Below are 21782 nucleotides of genomic sequence, written 5' to 3' on the forward strand. Positions count from 1 at the left end.
CCACTAGCCAATATGACCTTGCAAAAGATCCTTTTATCTCTCTAGAGTTCTATTTCTTCACTTATAAAGGGATTGTCATAGTATCTAAGGGCCCTTAACTGGTTGAAAATTCTGATTTCATTGAAATTGAACACCTGTGAAGACTGAGATTTCAGGAGGATGAAATTGCAGGTGTTTGATTCATAGTCTATATTCATCTCAATTATGAGGCAGGTCTAAAAATCTTGAATTTGTAGAAATATTTCCTCCTAATATCATTTGGTTTTGTTAGTATGAGGCAGTTATACTTAAAGTAACACATTTCTCTTGGAGCAAGAATCACAGTCTCAATTGCTAAAGGTACTTGAGCTAATAAATACGTTTTTAGGAAAGCGTTAAAGTAATCCTCATTAGCCTTTAAGTGTGCTACCAGAACTAAGAAGTGCAGAATCTCCCTATTTTAAGTACGTGCTATTTTATCAAAAAAGCACACCAAGAAGGAAATCAAAGTAGCTCTGTTACTTAATTCTTTTTGCACCTCGAGAAAATTGATTTTGTCTTCCCTCCTCTATGCCACGCATGTGGTGAAAATGGTGGGTTGCTGTGCGAGAACTATTGCATATTACATAGCAAAGCTTTAAAAGTGTTAAAAGGTGTCTGTTTTGTCTTAGAAGGGTCAGTTTTCATATTAAACAATTTTCGTTGGACAGTTAAGGTGTCCTTTTCCTTTTACCGTTTTGTAGAAGGGTTTTTTTGGTATGCATTTTAACGGTTATTTAAGAGTCCCCATGTGCTTAGAAAGGAATCTGAATATATGTGCCTTTTTTTTTCAAAGCCTCAGCACAATGTGGGTTCTTCCATCAATACCATCAAATGACTGGGAGCTGTAGTTGGAACAATATGTAAAAATACAGCTTGTGAAAGATTTCCTTTATTAACTGTCATCATCCGCAGAATATATGTTCAAATAAACGTTGTGTAATAACTAAATTTGAGATTAATAGGCCCCTTAAGAAACAGCGAAGTCATTCAGAATAGTCAGTGAAAAATAGGCTGTAAGACTGTAACACGCACATATTGTCCTGCTTACATGCTCTCTCTGGTGTCATTCCCATTTATCACTGTCGGCGGGCTCTGTTCTCATTAAAACACTCTTGCACAAAAGCAACTTAATTTTCTTAAGAGGAGAGGACACCTGATTCAATTTAGCACCCAGAAACGGTAACTTGAATATATTTTTTCCTGACCTGAATTGAGATGAATAGTTACAAACAAGAATAGCCACCCCCCATTCACCTCAAGATTAGGGATATTAAATAATTTTTTCCACTGGTAGCAAGAAATGAACCTGTAGAAGCAGGCAAGAAATGAAGCAGACTCTGAGAAAAGAAGCTGAACGTATTGGCTGGCGACTGGCATCTAGATGAACTTCTGTTCATTCTTATAATGTTTTTAAGACAAAGAATTTAAGAGGTCGTTAAGATGGTAAATTTTAATCGTTCATATTCTAAAAGTAATCTTTCTTTAAATTGGGGAATGCCTGGTGGTAGTTCTATATTCTTCATTTGGACCTATTTGTTGACAAAAAATATTCAGTGCTGATTGTAAAATAACAGTCTTCTTTTTAGTCACTGCTGCTTAAAAAGTGCAGAAACACAAGTAACGGAATAAAACGAAGAGCACCTTTCACGTTGAGCATGGTGTATAAGCTCACATTTTACCTGATGTTCCATATATTTACTTTTCTGTGGTATGCTTCAATGGTATTTAAATATTTAATATCAAAATGTATAATTCAAATTTTACTTATTACTAGATTTATACCGTGAAAATAGTGGTAATTAAGTAGTTAGTATTAAAATGCCCTAGCAACTAAGGTGCTTCTCAGAAAGCCAATTATTACTGGCCTTTAAACCAAATGGGATAAATTTTCCCTAATTCTTTTTTTTTTTTAACATTTCTATAGCACTTTGCAAAATACCATACATGTAAAAAGAAGGTATTTTGTGTTTCTGTATTTAATAGAAGACCAAGGATTAGAATTCGACCTTTGATGTCTTTATGTTTTTTCAAACCGAACCTGTGCTTGGAAAGGAAATAAATAAATATTAAATGAAAAATTAAAATACTGAAAATATTATATTCTCCATATGAATCAGAGGCTGGAGTGATAATAAATTCATATAGTTGAGGAACTTTTCCAGGGCAAGACAATGCAACTTTGATTCATCACTAATAGTCAATTTTCTTTTCCTTTTTTTTTTTTTTTTAATTTATCTAACCTGCCTGATTAACCCTTTATTATTTTCTATCTTATTTAGGAAGAGATTGTTTCTGTTGGGCTTCAAGTAATAAAAAATCAGACTGAAAGTAGCTTAAACAAGCAAAGACTTACTTTCTCAAATACCAAGATGCCTGGAGGTGGGGGTTGTGGCATTTGTTCTGTGGTTCAATATTAGAGTGGCCGTCTCTGTCCTGCGCTTGGCTCTTGGCCTTTCTCTTCTGGATGCCAGAGAGCTTTCACTGCTCCGGGCAGGAAGGAACAGAAGAAACCAACCTCCCTAACCCCCGCCACCAAGCGTGTATCAATTTATATCTCATTGGCCAGAAGTTTGTTGAATGGCAACCCTAGCTTTTCCCTTTTCACGTGTACTTTTTGTGTCTTTTTGAAAAAAATTGTTTCCTTTTTGGAAGGCATAAAGCTAATCTCATTTTTTTTTTCTAGAAGTTTTTAAGTTTTACCTTCCAACTCTAGGTGTTTAATTCAACTAGTATTCTAGTATTTTCTTTATTCCCCCTTTTTTTAAGACTTTTTTTTTTTTTTTTTTTTTTTTTTTAGAGAGAGAGAAGGGTTGGGTTAGAGGAAGCAGCAAAGGGAGAGAGAAGGAGAGAATCTCAAGCAGATTCCCCACTGTGCTGTCAGCTCCCTGCAGATGGAGCCCGGGAGCATGACCTGAGCCAAAATCAAGAGTCAGATACTTAACCGATGACTAAGCCATACTAGAATTTTCTTACTATATTATGAAATACTCTTACTATATTATGAAATTCTCCTCCTTTCCTAACTGCTTTACGATGGTGTGCTCATATACAACTTCCTCACATTTGACATTTTTTATTGTAAGCTTCTGTTCAGTAGGGATTGTTTTATCTGGGATTCCACTGAGTTCTGGATTGTTGAAGTGACCCCAAAGAGAAGTTTTGCATTTGCCTCTTTCCGGGGCTCATGGGTTCTGTTGGTCTTTGACTGGTTTTATCTTTGGTTTTCTTGGTTGAGTCATTAGGTTGGGATTCTCGAATCACATCTGTAATGCCAGTTCAGTTCTACGCCCACCCTTGATGCAGCTGGCCTTAGGTTACTGTCTTGATTCTGTCAGTCAGGTTTTCTAGGTACCCTATGTGGGGGGGGGGCAGTCCTTCCAGGGTGCTGTTCTGCTTGCCACGGTGGCTCAGCCCCAGGCGTCTCCTGGGAGGGTCGAAGCTGGGCTTGCTGCTTCCGGGGCACAGGGCCCCACTGTTGTCTGGGAGTGTGCAGCACTGTCTCCCCTCTTTTCCCACCCTGGCTTTGCCTAGCTTCTCTGTGTCTAACCTGGCTTTTCTATCTTTCTTTCAGCTCAACTTTACATTTAAAATGTCACACTGTTATTTTCATCTCTTTATCGAGTGGTCTGAATTTAAAGATGATGTACATGGAATGCTATCTCTTCCTCTGTCCTTTGACAGCATCCCTGACAGAGCTCATGGTTCTCTGGTCACTTTTAGTCATAAAAATATTCATATATTTAATAATTAGGAGTAACTTTTTGGTATTTAATTTGGGACAGTCTAGCTTAAAACCTTAAATTCCCTTCTTTCCCAACTCAGGTCTAACCTGTGTTTTAAAAAAAAATTTTTAAATGTTTATTTATTTTTTGGGGGGGCAGGGTAGAGCAGGGGGAGAGGGAGAGAGAATCTTATGCAGGCTTCATGCCATGAACCTGATGCAGGGCTTGATCCCACAATCCTGAAGTCACGACTTGAGCTGAAACCAAGAGTCAGATGCTTAACTGACTGTGCCACCCAGGCACCCCTAACCTGTGTATTTAAAACACAGTATGTTACACTTTTTTTTCTTAATGAATGAACATATATATGATGAAAATATAAACATAGGATAGGCAGGACTAGTGGGCAAGAGGGCATGGTTCACTAATTTTTTTTTTTTTTTTAAGCTTTTCGCCCTCCCTACTTCCAGCCTCTGAGTGAATAGAACAAGTGCATTACAGGGTGGGGGAAAGTTTTACCCTATTGGTGCTGATGTAATCCAGCCCTTAGTGCCGTGTGTCATGGCAGACACCCACAAGCTATATCTTTTTGCCAGACAGGATAGGGGAGCAAGTTCTTCAGAGTATACTTCCAGCCCTGCCCCAAGCATATTCCCCTCAGCCTCTTATTGCTGGGCACTCTTCTGGAAGGCTATTGTTTTGGTTTCTTCAAAAAGGATTAAGTATGACGGCAGTCCTCTGAAGTGCGTACCTGCCCGTATGGAATTGACAGACCTCACCCCATCACAGAACTGAAGTATACTTTATCCAATTGTTTAGTCTCTCTCTGTCCTGCCCCTGTGGTCTGTTCCAGGCAGCCTTCCCACCTTTGCTGATTCTAGTCCTGAAGCAAGTGCCTATTTCTGCTTGGTTATGTAGCCTTCTTATTCCCTCACCCCAGTTCTAGGGAATTTACCGTGATATTTCTGAGGAACCTCACACAGAACCTCTGGCAGCCTAGTGAGGGCTTTCTCCCCTCGGTAAACAACCAGCAGGGGCCTCAGTGCCATCTGGCTTCCTTACAATTTCTCCTGTGCACACTGTTGGTTCTTTTGTACCTATCGCCCCATTCTCAACTGGAGAAGGGTAGTGGGAGGTCAGCTTTCTCATCTAAAGGAGGAGGAAAAGTCCAAAGCCCTTCTACTCCTGGAAATTTCCTTTTATCAATCCTTTCTGGAATTTCTAGTCTTTTCTTATATAGTTTGCACATGAAATGGTCCCTGACCTAATTTTCATTTTTTGGGTTAGTTGTCTGTTTCTTTTTTTCTTTTTTCTTTTTTTTCCCCCCTGTAAGTACTATATGGCTATGTCTGGTATCTTACTTTGGGAATAGTGGGGTATTTGCCACATACTCTTCTCAGTTTGGACTATTATTAGAAATTCTGAGATAGCTATAAATGTCCCACTTTAACATTTGGATAAAGATTTCTGATTTTGTTGACTGGGGAAGTGGGGTATGCAACAGTGGAAACTGGAAATTTCTTCAGTTATCTTGCAGTAGATCATTAACACCGAAAGTGGACAGTGGATTTCATTTCTTTCTTTAGTGGGCTGATGATGATGGAAGGAAAAAGAAGGGGATGGACCAGCATTATGAAAATTTTAGATACTCAGGACACCTGGGTGGCTCAGTCGGTTAAGCGGCTGCCTTCGGCTCGGGTCATGATCCCCGTGTCCTGGGATTGAGTCCCACAACAGGCTCCCTGCACGGCGGGGAGCCTGCTTCTCCCTCTGCCTCTGCCTGTCACTCTACCTGCCTGTGTGCTCTCTCTCTGACAAATAAATAGAAATAAAATCTTTAAAAAATTTTTTTAGATACAGTGTTATAAGAAGAGATGTAGGTACAGTTTTATAAGAAGAGACGTAGGTAGGACCCAGCAGTATTCATATATTTGTAGCGCAGTCATTTCAAAAAAGGGCTACATATTAATGTAACTCCAGAGTGTGGAACACAGTCCAGGCATGGCTGTAACAAAAGATAAAGGTTTCAAGTTTACTGTCAGAACTTCGTAACATTTAAAGGCATTTGGCAGTGGCAGAGCTTGCTTTTATGAGTTAGAGAACTCTCCATCCCCCTTGTTTTCAGTTTTTTTTTTTAATGTTTCAAATAACTTAAAGTAGGCTATAAAAAAAATGTTTTTGAGCTTGCTCAGTTTTCCAAAATAATTTATTGATGACATGCTGTACAACATATAACAAAATATTAACAAAATACCATATATTGGATAAAATTGGGCAGATACTAAAAGCAATATATTATCTAAAAATGTGTAATGTAAAGAAAGTCAATCTACCTAGTATTAAAAGAACACCTCAATAATTGATTTTTTTCAGTTAGTCTTGATCTAATTATACATTATACATCAAATGTGATTATACATCAAATGTGATTACACCAAGGTATATGCTTTACGGATGGGATTCTTGAGTTAATAATGAAAACATTACTGTGCAGGGCATTCAGTTAGTGTAAGTATTCATTTGTTTGTTGTTTGACTCAATAATACTTATTGAGGTTCTGCTACAAACCAGGTACTATTCTAGGCTCCGGGGACATGATCTTGTACAAGTTAGGCAACTTTCCTGATGTATTGGAGCATAATGGACAGAGAATGAGTAATTACATTATTTCTAGCAAAAATGATAATAACAAACAAAAGGCCACATTTAAAAATCAGTGGACTCTCTCAGGTATGACTTCAGGAAGGCAAGAGAGAGGAAACATATCCTGAGAAAGTCTGGTTGTATAATCGGAAGGGTCCCACCTTCAGAGCAAATTGTCCTGGGTGGCTCATGTTTGATCCCAGTTCATTCTTTATAGCCATCTTTGCTTTACACAAAATTAATGGTGGGCTTTGGGTTTATTTTTAAAACCAAATTTTCACATGCTACAGAAACTCTGGAGATATGCCCTCTGTTCATCCAGTAGCTTCCTATGCCCCTAGCACCATGATGTGTGCTCCAGTGGATGCTCATCCTCCACCTTGCCAACCAACAAGAGAGGTCATGAACCTGCAAAGTAGAGATTGAAATGTTAATTTTATTTTAAGGTAACGTGTTTCTTACATTTGTAACACAAAAGGATTCAAAATGCAAACTAAATGGCTCAACATCTCCCTGCCCAGATGACCTTTTGTTGAAATACAAAAAAGTAACATGTTAAAAACCAAACAAGATGGAACAAAGTGAAAAATAAAAATGACCCCCACACAATCCCTTTCAACAAATGTAACCATATTAGGTTTTTTGTTTTTTGTTTTTTTTTGTAATCCCTTTTAGAAAAGGTAGTATTTTTTTTATACTTACCTGTGTATATATACATACTATGTACCTGTTTACACAATAGGAATGTGATATGATTTATAAGAAGAAATTTGTGTTTGGTCTTTGTCCCAGTTTCTGGCACAGAGCTCGTAACACCCTTGGGATTTCCTAAGTGAGGAAAGCTATAATTTTTTTTTTGTTAATTGGGCAACTTTCGGAAAGCCCCCTTGCTCTCTTAAGGATGGGGCTGGTTATGGGGAAACCAACCTGAGATTAAAGGGCTAGAATTTTTGGTCCAACTTCCATACCTCTGGGGAGGAGAAAGGGCTGGAGATAGAGCTCAGTCACCAATAGCCAGTGATTTAATCAGTCATACCTGTTTAATGGAGCCTCTCTCATACCCCAGAAGGACTATTTGGGAGAGCTTCTGGGTAGCCAAATGTGTGAAGCTGCTGAGCATGTCTCATAACTGGAGAGGGCCTGGGAAGCCCGGTCTCCCATACCTTACCCTGGCCATATCTTCCATCTGTTCCTATAGAGACTTTTCATAATAAAGTGCTAATCAGTAAACTGGTTTCCTCAACTTTGTGAACTGCTCTAGCAAGTTAATCAAACTTGAGGACATGGTTGTGGGAACCTCTGATTTATAGCCAGTCTGTTGGAAGCACCGTTGATGACAACCTGGCCTTTGTGATTGACTTCTGTAATGGGAACAGACTTGTGGTACTGAGCCTTTAAGCTGTGGGATCTGACACCAGTTTCAGGTAGATAGGGTCAGAACTGAGTTGAATTATAGGACACCCAGCTGCTTGAGGGTGTGGGAAGAAACATGGTAAAGGAGTTACACATACTTTCAAAATGTGCTTTTTCACTTTAAATATCTTAGGCAGCTTTCATGTTGGTAGATGAAGATCATCTTCTTTTTACTGGGCTCAGAGTATTCCTTGTTACATAATTCTAGATTATATTTAGCCGACGTTATTGCTACATAGCAGTAGTAAATTTTAAAGCATGATTTAAGCATATTTATGTAGCCGTAATGTAACTGTATCATAGTAGGGAGGCTACCAGAAGTAAAACAAGATGTGAAAGGGATGCTCATACTGGGTTGCGACTGAAGTCTTCATCTGCCATTGCTGTTGCTTGCCTGTGGAACCAGGGCTCAGATCCAGTCTTTGGCCAACCTTTGCATTCTGCCAAACACATAGAGTAGCAGTAGGAGAGGAAGACTTGGGACATTTCTGGGCATCTTACTTATTTCAACAATTCAGTTAAATAAACATGTAGATGCTTAGGATGGGCTTCATTAGATTCTTTCCTCAGAAGACTTTAATTTCCAGTAGGGCAAGGAGGCATATAGATAGGTCATTTCAGAGTGCAACAAGTGCCATGGCAGAGGTATGCTCAAGATTCTGAGCAGCAGCTGTAGGGACACTCAGTCCCCTGAGAAGTGTAGATATATGTGTGTGGGAGGAGGTAATCGAAAACTTCTTGGAAGGAGTTGCTAAGATAAGTAGGAATTACTGAGAGAGAGGAAGGGAGAAAGGCATTCCAGGCCAGGGAACACAAAGGTCATCAACAGCACAATGAGTCTGAAGAATCACAAGTAGTGTAGTGTTGTGAGGATATAAAATTGGAGGCAAGAAATAAGATGGACAGAGACCTGTTCATGGAGGGCCTTGTAAGGGGTGTTCGGAAGCCGGAAATTCCTTCTTAAGTCTGAAGGCTTGCATGCATTTTATGTATCCATTAAATGCTCTCTAAATAGTTATCATCATTCTTTGGAACTCTTGAAAACATAATCCCCTTATACGCTTCAAAGCAGAATTAAGTCAACTGTTAGTTTAATTATTTGTTACTGTTGAGCCCAAGATCCTTGGTTCTGTGTCCGATTTCACATGGTTCTTCAGGGTACCCAGAACCTTAATCAGCCATTTCACAAATGATTGCTAGAGCTCATGGCTTAGGAGCACTGAGTGTAGGTGCCTGGGTTCACATTCATTAGCACTGGCTGAACAACTAAGAAGTTGGCTGCAGCATCTTCGGGTACCTTCAGATAGCCTGTCCCTGTCATCACCATTGTTTTATAAAATGCCAGTCCACATAAAATACGTTGCTTGTGTTTGGGTTAAAGAGAATGGGGCGGGGTGGTGTGAGAATGGATCTGATCTGATGAGTAGTAGTTGACTTATTTTCCTTTGATTTCTGAGTCTTTTTACTTCTAATGATCCATGGTTTTTTTTTTTGTTTGTTTGTTTTTGTTTTTTAATGCTATTCCAAACTGTGAGTTACCTTGAAAAAGGTTGGTGAAAGGCACTGAGAAGAAACACTTTTGGAAGAGAGGAGCTTGAAGAGGAATACCTCATCCCTTTATTAAGAGATAATCAGTCCATTTTAAGCACAAAATAGAGTTTAGAAATAAACAGTGTTTGTGGGGAAGGTGCATTTTTTTTTTTTTAAGGAAGGAAGGCAGTATTTTCAATTGATCTTTACAACTCATGTATTTATACAGTTTTACTTATATTTCTCCACACATAAACTTTTTCCTGAATCATCCATAATGGAATTCCAGGAAGATGGGTTAAATATGTTGCTATAGTTTACAGTTGTCATCTGTAATGTTTTATTTAGCCAAATCTTTTTTTTTCTTTTTTTTTTTTTCCACTACTCCCCGTACAACACAGAACACCATATGCCATTGTCCCTGTCAGGAAGCAAAGGTTTCCCTGGTCTGTGCCTGTGCCTGTGTTTATGCCACAGAGGAGCTGTGGTCCAGTACCATCTTTTATTGATAGGGCCAGCAAAGGAGAAATCTAATGAAATTATCAAAGCTTTGAATTAATTATGAACTTGAATAGGAGAGCTAAGCTCTCTGGAGCCAGGGATCTCATTACCCATGCACTCTCATTGCATCCTCTTCTGGAGCAGAAGGCATTTTCAGCTACGGCTCTTAGCCTGGCTTTGGACTTTATTCAAACTTGCTAAACTGACATCCTTTTCTTACTACGACGTGGCTGCTAATGTCCATGCTGATTAATTTAATTCTGCTCTGGATCTACAGGAGATGTCAATAGGTTTTCTCTACCCCTCCTTTTGCCTTTTGTTATTTTCTCTTTCTCTCTCCTTCTTTTCCTCATCAAATTGGATGTTATACAAGTTTTTATCCTTTTTGGGTAGTGTGAGATGCTTTCAGGATTCAGGTATAGCTTCATGAAGTGTAATGATCGATTTAAATTTAAGAACTATATATTCCATCTACTATGCATTCCCTGGATACTTAGGTAAGCACAAAGTCAAATATTTCTTCTTTGAATTTTGAACACCAAGTGGAAGTTTTCTTTCTTGTTTCTACTTTAGAATTAATGGTATGGGAGTAACTTCCATGGTCTTAGCAGAATTGTTCACATTCTAATGTGTGTTATGTGGGAACAACAGATCTCACTTTGTGGGTGTAGCTTATAAAGCTCCCTGATGTGGAGTACTTAATGTTTGCTTTACAATTCTGGTATTTCTTTTTCTGGTTAAAAAAAAAATTTTTTTTTTTGATGAATAAATCAACCTCTTTTTTTAAGTCCAATAACCAAATCAATAACCACAAGGTTTCAATTTACTATTGGTGATGATTCTTTGGTACTGTCATATAGGTTCAAAACATCTCATGGCAAGTCTTTTCCGCTTGCTTTGAGACCCATTATTTATGAATTCCTAAGCTGCAGCTCATCTATCTTAGTAAAGTACAGGCCACTGGCGATTTTTGTAAGCAGTGACTAACTTTGCTTTATAGAGTCAATGTTTTAAAGGTTTTGAATAGTGGGGGTTGGGAGAATGATAATCTCTAATTTTCCTTTTTCTATTTACTTTCAGTGAGTTTTTCCCCCCATTTATTTTCTTTATAGGCAGCTGCAATATTTAATTCAGCCTTTGGAAGTTTTTTGGTAAGTAAACATGATTTAACTCATCTATTTTAACTTTTGTTGTGATGTTGTTTGTATGAAAAATTTAGTGAAAGTTGGGCTTCTTTTACCATTTAGTTAAGTACAAAAGTTCTTGAATCTTTTTATGTGCCATTAGCCATACCTGAAAAATTAGTTGATAAATAAAGGGAATGTTCCCTTACAATATAATTTGTAGGCTTGACGTTTAATATTCCATTTAATGGATTCAAGGAATCAATTAAAACACTGTGTGTCTCCTTATAGAAGTTATGTCAATATATTGATCATTTAATGAGGTCTTTTAGATTATTATTATTTTGTATCATGGGACTGAGGATTTTGAAAAGGAAACATGACCCAGCTGGTCAGAAAGGGAATGCTAATTTACTTGTTGACATGCCATTTATTTTGTACATTTCACTGTCAAAGAAGCTACTGGCATGGATACTTCTGAGAAATCTGAGTGAAAAAAAATTTGAAATGAGGAAATGATTGAGTAATTTATAAGAGAATGCAATATTTTTTTGACATGTGAACTATAAATTATATAAGGGTTAAAAAATAGCTCAGTGTTCATAAGTAGAACCACTATAATTATAAGAATAATACTATCTTAGCATTTTCAATTGTTTTTTAAGTAATAATATAACAAAGACTTAGTTTGTGTTATCAAAGAGTGAGAAGGGAAGTGAGTTTTCTGTTAATTGAATATTTTTATTTATATCCTCCCTAAAACTTTGCCAAATTCATGAAAAGAAATTAGAATATTTTATTTATAGGTACATAATTCATTGGCAAATATGAAGTATAGTGACAATTGAGAATAAAATCAGTGGGGTATAAAATAGTTCATGAATTTAGGCAAAATATTAATTACTTCTGTTTAAAATGCTGTTTATCTCACTTATGATTGTATGTATTTGAATGTACCTGAAGCTTTTAAAGGCATTGTTACACAAGGTTAATTCTATGTAGTGCTACACAGCTTTGCAGGTCCCAATGTTACAGACCTTTTAAATGATGTAGCTTCTGCAAAGTATATGCTTAGGGTATATCTTATTTTTAAAGAAGTAGAAATGTTATTCCCAATGCTGTATTATTATTGGGTTTTTGAAGAGAGCTAATAGCATCTATTTAATGAAAATGAACTCTGGAGCTACTTACTTCAGACTCAGTAACATTTTGTGAAATCATTCTTTCATCTAAGTATTATTTTCCATATGTTGTCACGACTGACAAAATAATATCTGCAAAAGATGATCTTACTGGAAGCCAGGTTGTTTTTTTTTTTTTTTTTTTTTTTTAATGTGGTTTGGAATCCTATGTCTACTATCAAAACATGGTTTCTAAGCTAGATCTCTTACTCTTTAAAATGTCTATGGTTATTGAGAAAATAAGTTGAAGCTATTGTCTGAATGACTGAAGCAAAGTGCACTGTCCCTTAGTTGGAGGGTAAACTCGCTAAGTATAGTTTGAGTTTTGCACTGATTGTATGAACAATGAACACATCTGAATATTGGTTCTCCCAGGCCCAATTCTTTGTAAGGTTCAGGGAAGTAAAACTCGTTCTTGGGACTCTTTAGGTTTTTTTTTTTTTTTTTTTTAAATGCTCTTTCGCTTCTAAGAAGTTGTGCATTCTCACTCCTTAGGCTCCTGCTTTTTTTCCTCTTTTCATCTTTTTTCTCACCTTACTTCCAGTGATCAAAAGTATTGATTTCCTACCACACAGAGGTGGTTTTCTGGGTCCTACTGTGTTGTGGAGATGACACACAGAATAAGAAATACAAGGTAAAAGTTAACAAGTCACACAGAAGGTGTTACCAGATGATGTATGATTGTCAGATGGCACAGGTAACAGGCACTCAATTCAAAAGTCAGACAGAAGCAATTTCGCTTAGCTGGACTTTGAAGTGTGGTAGGACTTAGCTAGTAGATAAGCGAGGAGAGAAACTGGCAGAAAGACAGAGTTGTCATTTTCCATTTTTCCTTCCTCTTCTGTTCCCTCCTTTTTCTGTTCCAAAGTTGGAAATGACTGGAAAGGGTTTGAGAGTGAAAATGATCATTGGAGATGTTTTTGTTCCAGGGTTATAAGAAATAGTAATTCTCTTTCTCCTCCCCCTCCCCCACCCTTCATCACAGTTAAAACAAACCTTAGATTATGGACTATATTTGAGTCTGGGCTAAACCAGTTAGAATTAGTTAGAATAAGATAATAAGAATTATCTTATTGAAGATAAAAAATAATAATTGTGGCATATACAGGATATTCTTCTGTTATCTAAAACCTGGGAGGTTATCACATATGGTGGCTTCATGGTCTCATTATGGACAGATATGCTTGTATTTCTCTTCCATCCTCCACAGCATGCACTTTCCTTCATCAGGCTTGCCTCAGTGTCGAGATAGCTGCTGGAACTCCAGCCGGAAAGATACCTGGATAGTAAAGTCTTTACTTTGAGAAAGCACAGAGGAGCTCTCCTAAAATCCAAGTTTGCTTTCTTTAAACAGCACTCCTGAAATTCCAACAGTATACTTGCAATAATATCTTATTGCAGAGCTTACTCATACGATCATACTTAGCCAATGGAGAGGTTGGGACATGTGGCAATTTGCTAAAAGCTGAAGATTGGGTTTCTGTTACTAAGAAAGAAGAGAGTGGATATTAAAAGACAGCTAGCATTTTCTGCCTATGGGCAGTGTACGGCAATTGCCAAGAATTCAAAAGAAGAGATTAATCTCAGTTAATGATATGAGAAGGCTTTAGGGAGAAGTTGGTGTTTGAGTTGGGCTGGGGAAAAGGACTTATTTTAGAGGAAGGAAATTCCAAAGTATGACCTTCATGTTTTATTTTGTTATTCTTTTTAAAAATTTTTTCTCACTTAATTTACTTTAAAAAAAAAAAACTTACTGTTTTAATTTTAATTCCAATGTAGTTAGCACAGAGTTGTTATATTATTTTCAGGCGTACAATATAGTGATTTAGCACTTCCATATATCACCCAGTACTCATCACAACAAGTGCCCTCCTTAATCTCCATCACCTCTTTCACCCAGCGCCACCCACCTCCCCTCTAGGAACCATTGGTTTGTTCTCTGTAGTTCAGAGTCTGTTTCTTGGTTTGTCTCTTTTCTCTCTCTTTTTCCCTTTGCTTGTTTGTTTTGTTTCTTCAGTTTCTTAATTCAAAATCATATGGTATTTGCCTTTCTCTGACTTATTTCACTTAGCATAATATTCTCTAGCTCCAGCCATGTCACCGCAAATGGCAAGCTTTCATTCTTTTTTATGGCTGAATAATATTCCTTTGTACATATATACCACCTCTTCTTTATCCATTCATCTGACAGTGGGCACTTGGGCTGCTTCCATAATTTGGCTATTATAAATAATGCATCTATAAACATAGGGGTGCATGTATCCCTCTGAACTAATGTTTTTGTATTCTTTGGGTAAATACCCAGTAGTGTGATTTCTGCATTTTAGGGTAGTTCTATTTTTAACTTTTTAAGGAACCTCCACACTGTTTTCCAGGGTGGCTTCACCAGTTTACATTTTCACCAACTTAAATTTTCGCCAATTTAAATTATTCTTAAAATTTAGGATTAGGGGTAGTAGTAAATTTAGGATTAGGGGGTAGTAGGGAATCAAACTGGCTTGATTTAAATCCTTACTTGACTGAATTACTAATCTAACCATATGACTTTCCCTGTATATAAAATGGAGTAGATAGTACCTAAACTATACATTGTTGTGGTGAAAATTAAATGGGGTAATCTGTATAAGATACTCGTGATCTAAGTTTGGTCCAAGCTCTGCCATGAACTTTTTTCTGTGCCCATGAATATCCATAAAATGAAGAATTGGTTCCCTCTGACTAATGATTATTCTCTGGTTATAAGAGACCATTTCTTTTGTATTTATATAATGGAATTTGAAAGGGATATTTACTTCAGATTACATTAAAACTTTGAATGAAAGCCTTTATTAGAGGAATTTTTGAAGAAAGAACTCTGAAGGCATTTTTGTTGATTATTAGACATCTGGGTATACCAAATAAAATACTGTACGTATTTATAGCTAGTTTAATAATGTCCCAGGTCTAATTAAAACACAGTGTTTTTAAGAGCTAATTGTTACAGGGAACTGTGTTGTTGTTGTTGTTTTTAAATGTAGCAAGGCTGGTAATAACCAATGATAGATGAATTCAATTTACATAAATTTGAGACCAAGAAAATATTTTAAAATCATGCCACAGAGGATTGCTTTAAGTTAAGAAGTTAATGCCATTATCTCCTCTCATTTAAATTGTTCTGTTTACAATAATTGTGGAGCATAATAAGTGTTTTAAGATTTCCCACTTGATGAGATTTTAATAGAATTTGATAGTCACCACTCTGGATAACTAAACTGTTATATATATATATATATAAACTATATATATATATATATATATATATATATAAATATATAAATATATAAACTAAACTTAACAGTTTAGTTCTGATAACAGTTTAGTTATATATATATTTATATATCTATATCTATCTATAGATAGATAGATATATGTGTTTTTTTTTTTTTTCTGTGTAAAACCAGGCATTTCAAGTTCAACCATCTTATGTGTTGCTTCCTCACCAAAAGAAAGATTTTTTAGAAAACAGATACTGGCAACTTTTAAAATAATTCCAATTGAAAAATCCTCTCTCTCTCTCTCTTTTTTTTTTAAGATTTTATTTATTTATTTGATAGACAGAGATCACAAGTAGGCAGAGAGGCAGGCAGAGAGAGAGGAGGAAGCAGGCTCCCTGCAGAGCAGAGAGCCCGATGCGGGGCTCGATCCCAGGACACTGGGATCATGACCTGAGCCGAAGGCAGAGGCTTTAACCCACTGAGCCTCCCAGGCACCCCCAAAAAATCCTCTCTTTAATGTGAAAAAATTTAAGTATTGAAAAAAGCTTTGGTTACATGTTTTGTTACACTTTTGGCATTTTTGTTCGGAAGCTGAATTCAGTGTTTCTATGTCTTCAAGAATTACAGGTTAAAATTCAAAAAGAAAAGGTAGAACTTTTCCTATTTAGACTCCTCAGCGTATTTTATTATATTTGGTAACTCTTGAGGCAGTTTGGTAACGCATCAGGGGTAATTCTGAGGAAACCCTGGTAAGTGACAAAGTTGATTGTGCCGAATTGAGTTTCTAATTACTGTGTCACACAACATTATAGCAATTCATAAGTGTAAGGATTTTTGAAATGTTACCAAAGAGTTGCAAGCACAGTGAAATCATCTTTGTGAATGCATAATACCAAGTCTAAGAAAGATCTGTAAGAGTTACTATTTACTTTCTAAATCTCTTCATTTAAAGTATCAAGAAATGAGTTTGCCTTACATAATTCTTTTAAAGTAGTCATTATTGGAACCAGCTAAAGCTATTCTAAGATGAATAAGGATTAAAAGGAACTCCTTGCCTTAAGCTGAAGGAACTAGCCAGAAGATATTTTTCTTCCCTCATCCTATTGTTGTCTGTCTTCCCTCTTTGCTTTAGCTGGTCTGCCATTACTACCCAGCTTTGTAGTGAGATTTGAATAGTTACTGATACTGTTATAGTCACTGAAAGAAAATAAATTCAAACACAAATGCTATGTTTTAATAACTTAGGATGTATGTTTACCACCCTGTTTTATTCTTCATTTCTTGTTAAAAAATGTAATCAGCCATGCTTAGCATGGTCAGAGAGGTAGCACTTTTACTTTGTTATTCATTGAATGCTGTGTAACAGTGCTTTTTAAATTTTTCTTTTTTTTTTTTTTTAGGATTTTATTTATTTATTTGATAGACAGAGATCACAAGTAGGCAGAGAGGCAGGGAGAGAGAGAGGGGGAAGCAGACTCCCCACTGAGCAGAGAGCCTGATGCAGGGCTCCATCCCAGGACTCCGGGATCATGACCTGAGCCGAAGGCAGAGGCTTTAACCCACTGAGCCACCCAGGTGCCCCGTAACAGTGCTTTTTAAAAATCAGAGTAAGAATCTCAAACATTAATGAAGAGGATTAAGGGTTGTAACCAGAGAAGACTCAATTGTTGCATTAGTTTTCATTTCACCTAAATCTAAGATGTTAATTTTTAATTTCGTTTATGTTTATGGAATACTCATTTTGTGTAACACTGAAAACTGTGCTGATTTTTTTTTTCTTAGTTTGCTTAAAATCTAACCAACCCAAATTACTCAGTTGAGATCTTGGTTTTCTACCAAAAATTCATGACTCTTTCATAAAACAGTTTTTATTTTCATTGAACTTACATGGCAAAAAAACCCAAAAACAAAGACCAAAAACGTGAATTTTTAAGCAGTTTTCAGTACAACTTTATAGGATGTTATTTTAAATTCACCCATTTATTGCTAAGGACTTGATAAAACCAGGATTTAAAATAACCTATTTTAGGCTTTAAAATACTTTATGACGTGGCGCCTGGGTGGTTCAGTGGGTTAAAGCCTCTGCCTTCAGCTCAGGTCATGATCTCAGGGTCCTGGGATCGAGCCTCACATCCATCCGGCTCTCTGCTCAGCAGGGAGCCTGTTTCCTCCTCTCTCTCTGCCTGCCTCTCTGCCTACTTGTGATCTCTCTCTCTGTCAAATAAATAAATAATATCTTAACAAAAAAATAAAATACCTCATGAACTACGTTCAGACAATGGGAAACTGGTTTCTCCCTTTATAAAATAGAACCTGCCATCATGCTGTATATTTCATTGAATCACCTTTTAGGGCAAATGAATATCAGAAAAGCTGGATTGCTGAGAGCAGACTACTTATTCTTAAAAAAAAATGCGGTTGGTTCAGTTAGCAGTATGGCACAAAATAGAAAAATAGCATATAAATTAACACACATATATTCAGAGTCCATTAGATTCAAGACACTTTTCTATGAAGCAAATACACAAAACATAAATACATGAAAAGAGTAACAATAAAAGATTTAAGAAAGAGGGAAGAACTGCCTTTAAGACAATGTGTTCCAAATTTTAGGTACCTTATGACTTTTGCCATCTTGACATATTAGTTTATTATTAAGTTAAAACTCCCCTTTTTGTTAAAGATTTTATTTTTTTTTAAGTAATCTCTACACCCAGTAAGTCTCAAACCCACAACGTCGAGATTGAGAGTCACACACCCATGCACTGAGCCAGCCAGGCACCTCTAAAACTGACTTGTAAAATTTAACTTTATTTTAAAGTGTAACTTGACATTAGCACATAAACAATCTTTTTTTTAAATTTTTTTTTAAAGATTTTTCTTTATTTGACAGATCAGAAGTAGTCAGAGAGGCAGGCAGAGAGAGAGAGGAGGAAGCAGGCTCCCTGCTGAGCAGACAGCCTGATACGGGGCTCGATACCCAGGACCCTGAGATCATGACCTGAGCCGAAGGCAGCGGCTTAACCCACTGAGCCACCCAGGTGCCCCAGCACATAAACAATCTTGTCATGAATAGATGGCAACTGAAATGAAATCAAATAGAAAAAGCTATTAGTAACTTGTAGCTAAACTCTGCTGCCTACACAAGGCTCTCAGTCCGAAGTCTGCCTTCTTTTTGATAAAAAATAAAATTAGCACTGGTACCACACCAAGAACAACCTGCTGCGACCTAAAAGACTGAAAAGAGAGCAAGTTTTAGCACTAATTATCTGCTCATGTGTCCTTTAAGCCATCTTGCTTTGACTCCACTTTGAGCCCCACTGTTCTCCCAAGTCATTTCTCAATCATTTCATCACAGAGGTGAATTACAGCCATCTGGGGCTGTCAAATGAAGAAACCCCCAGAATCAGGGACTCTAGCAACCTGAACATGTTATTGTTTCTTTCCTCAGAGCTACTTCCCCACATAACATTTGTCCAGAAAAGCAGTATGCCTGAGTGCCAAACATGTTTTTAGAGGTAAAAATATGCTATAATGCTCGAGGCGGGAAAACCCTGTGATAGCTACATTTGGGTTTGTTTCTAAAACAGACTATTGTTTGAAATGCCGTCATTGTGAATAAAGATGGTCTTTGTACTTAATAAAAATGTATAGAATCCTTACCTACTCCATGTTAGCTATGTCTGTGTCGTCTGACAGGACTTGTGTAGCAAGTAAATACATTAGTCACAGTGACCATTTTTCTTGCAAATTTGTGACATAGATTTAATTATAGGAATGACCAGCAACTTACAAATCTAATTTTGGTGGAGGCTGAGGCAACTTTTTTTTTTTTGATTTTAATAATGATGGATTTTTTTTAAAGCAATGATTTCATTACTATTTAAAGAAATCTAGTGGTGTAGAACTAGCCAATTGACTGAAGTTATTTTATTACCCTTTAACAAATGCCATGTACTTTCATTCCTGTTTTTATTAACTTTTAAAATATAATTCGGAAAATACTTGCTCCTATACACATTTAGATAAAAATAAATATAAATGGAGGGAGGTAGGATACTTGTAAAGGGTCTCCTACAAAACATGACCCTCATAGTTGGTTAAAATGACTAAATTTCCTTACTTCGAATCCAGCCTATTATAGAACTGCTTCGTTTATGGCCTTTAGTAGGAGATCCCCACTTACAAGCCATTGTGGTAGATAGTTCTCATTTCTCTACACTGAAAGTTTACCATGATTAATCTGTTTATTAAGCTAATAATTGGGGGACCTGGGGATAATAATGTGGTGAGCCAAACAAGGTTTCTGTCTTCATCTGCCTTACAGATTCTCAAGGTGAAAATATCAAATCCCATGACAGGCAGGGGAGAGGAGGTAATAATTTTCCATTATTATTAATATACCTCATTGACTCAGACCCCACTGCCATTCCAAAATAAATCTGGACATGTGGAGAGAAGCAGGAGGGCATCTGAGCTTGCATAAACTGTATTAATTTTTGGATTCCACCAGCCAAAAAGAATCTTTTATTTAATTACTGGCCTTTATGATAAAGCAATGCTAGACTAATCTAAATTTCATCTAGCATTCAGGTTTTTGAGTAAACATTTAGCACTTCTCAGTAACAATAGTCTGTGTTATCAGAAATGGCAGACTGTAGTTTGAAATAAACAAAAAATCAAACATCAGCTTTTTAAGCTCTAATTCACTTCACATCACTGTTTGACCGTCTATCAATTTTACTTAATGAAACATTTATGGACTTCCTACTATGTGCTAGGCTCTGGACAAAGGCTCTTCTTTTGAGTTCTAGAACTCAAAAGAAGAAGAAAGGAATATATGATCCTTGGCATCAAAGAGTGTGAAATTTCTAGACTTAAGTGGTGCTTTGGGGATGCTTGGGTGCCTCAGCCAGTTAAGTGTCTGCCTTCAGCTCAGGTCATAATCCCAGGGTCCTGGGATAGAGTCCTACATCCAGCTTCTTGCTCAACTCAGCAGCGAGTCTGCTTCTCCCCCTGCCTGCCACCTCCCTGCTTGTGCGTGTGCGCGCGCTCTCTCTCTCTCTCTCGCAAATAAATAAATAAAACCTTAAAAAAAAAACAAAACGCTGTTTTTCACTGCGTGATTCCCCAAACTGATTCCTTAGTCATGATTGATTTGGACCTACAAAGTTTGAGGACCTTATTTTAAATGTAGAACTTCAAGTAAAGTAGTAGATCATCGTCTCCATTTATCACGGAACAAACAAACAAAAACACCATTCCATTTTTATTACAACTTTAAGGAAAACTGGGTTTTAAATTTATGTGTCTGCCAACTTATTTGTTTTTAAAAGCTATTTGTCAGAGACCAGATTAGTTTCTAAATATATCAAAAGCTGACTTATGAAAGTATCTTCTAAATGTAACATTCTGTAAGAACATTGTGTTAAAAATTAACTTTAAAAAAATTAACATTTTAAAAACTATTATAGTAGTATATGTTCATTTTAGAACTTTTGAGAAATAGAGATAGAATTTTCTAGATATAACTACTATTAGCATTTTGGTGTATGTCCTATGTATGTTGTTCCAATTTTAGTATATGTGCTGTCAAAGGGAGCACAAGTCCTATGTATTCTGTACATATAGTTAACAAAAGTGGTATTGCAGTGTACAGACGATCTTATTTTTTGTTTTCCCTTTTAACAATAATATAAGCATTTCCACATATTCTGATTTCTCCCTTGACAACTTGATTTTGCTTTATGTAATAAATAATATAATTTATAATATTTTGGATAGGGTATTGATACTTATTTAGTTGTTTCTCCATTGGTAGACATATGGGTTGTTTATATTCTTCTACTATTATTTAAAAAAAAGCTTCCACAACATTTTTGTGCATAAGTATTTGTAGTTCTCTCTGTTAATTATCCTTTTTAGGAAAAATCCCTAAAGAGCAATAACTGAGTAAAATGATACAACCTTTTAAAAGATTCTTTTTTTTTTTTTTTAAGATTTTATTTATTTATTTGATAGGCAGAGGTCACAAGTAGGTAGAGAGAGAGCAGGGGAAACAGGCTCCCGGCTGAGCAAAAAGCCCGATGTGGGGCTCGATCCCGGGACGCTGGGATCATGACCCGAGCTGAAAGCAGCGGCTTTAACCTACTGAGCCACCCAGGTGCCCCCTTTTAAAAGATTCTTGATGCTGCTAAATTGCTGTCCAGAAATAGTGAACAAAATTATCATCCTACTATATGGATGTTCAGAAGTATTCATTTTCCTTTATCGTCACCAACTCTGGTTATTTTTTTTTTTTAAGTTTTAACAAACTGGTATTTTATCTTAATTCTAATTTTTTGAGAAGTTTCTTTTTTATTATTGCTTTATTGGCCATTTGAGATCCTTCTA

At 36.5% G+C, this 21782-nt stretch overlaps 1 protein-coding gene across 5 annotated transcripts in view; it reads left to right on the forward strand.

Moving 5' to 3' along the window:
* SLC10A7 (solute carrier family 10 member 7) overlaps positions 1-21782 on the forward strand; it is a 258489-nt gene that overhangs the window by 61043 nt on the left and 175664 nt on the right. For all 5 annotated transcript variants that reach the window (XM_044224917.1, XM_044224920.1, XM_044224916.1 and 2 more), the window contains exon 5: positions 10943-10981. In XM_044224917.1, coding sequence (XP_044080852.1) covers positions 10943-10981 — 39 coding nt within the window. The remainder of the gene's footprint in view (positions 1-10942; positions 10982-21782) is intronic.

The sequence above is a fragment of the Neovison vison genome, chromosome 11, assembly GCF_020171115.1.
Source record: "Neovison vison isolate M4711 chromosome 11, ASM_NN_V1, whole genome shotgun sequence".
NCBI classification, from domain to species: Eukaryota; Metazoa; Chordata; class Mammalia; order Carnivora; family Mustelidae; genus Neogale; species Neogale vison.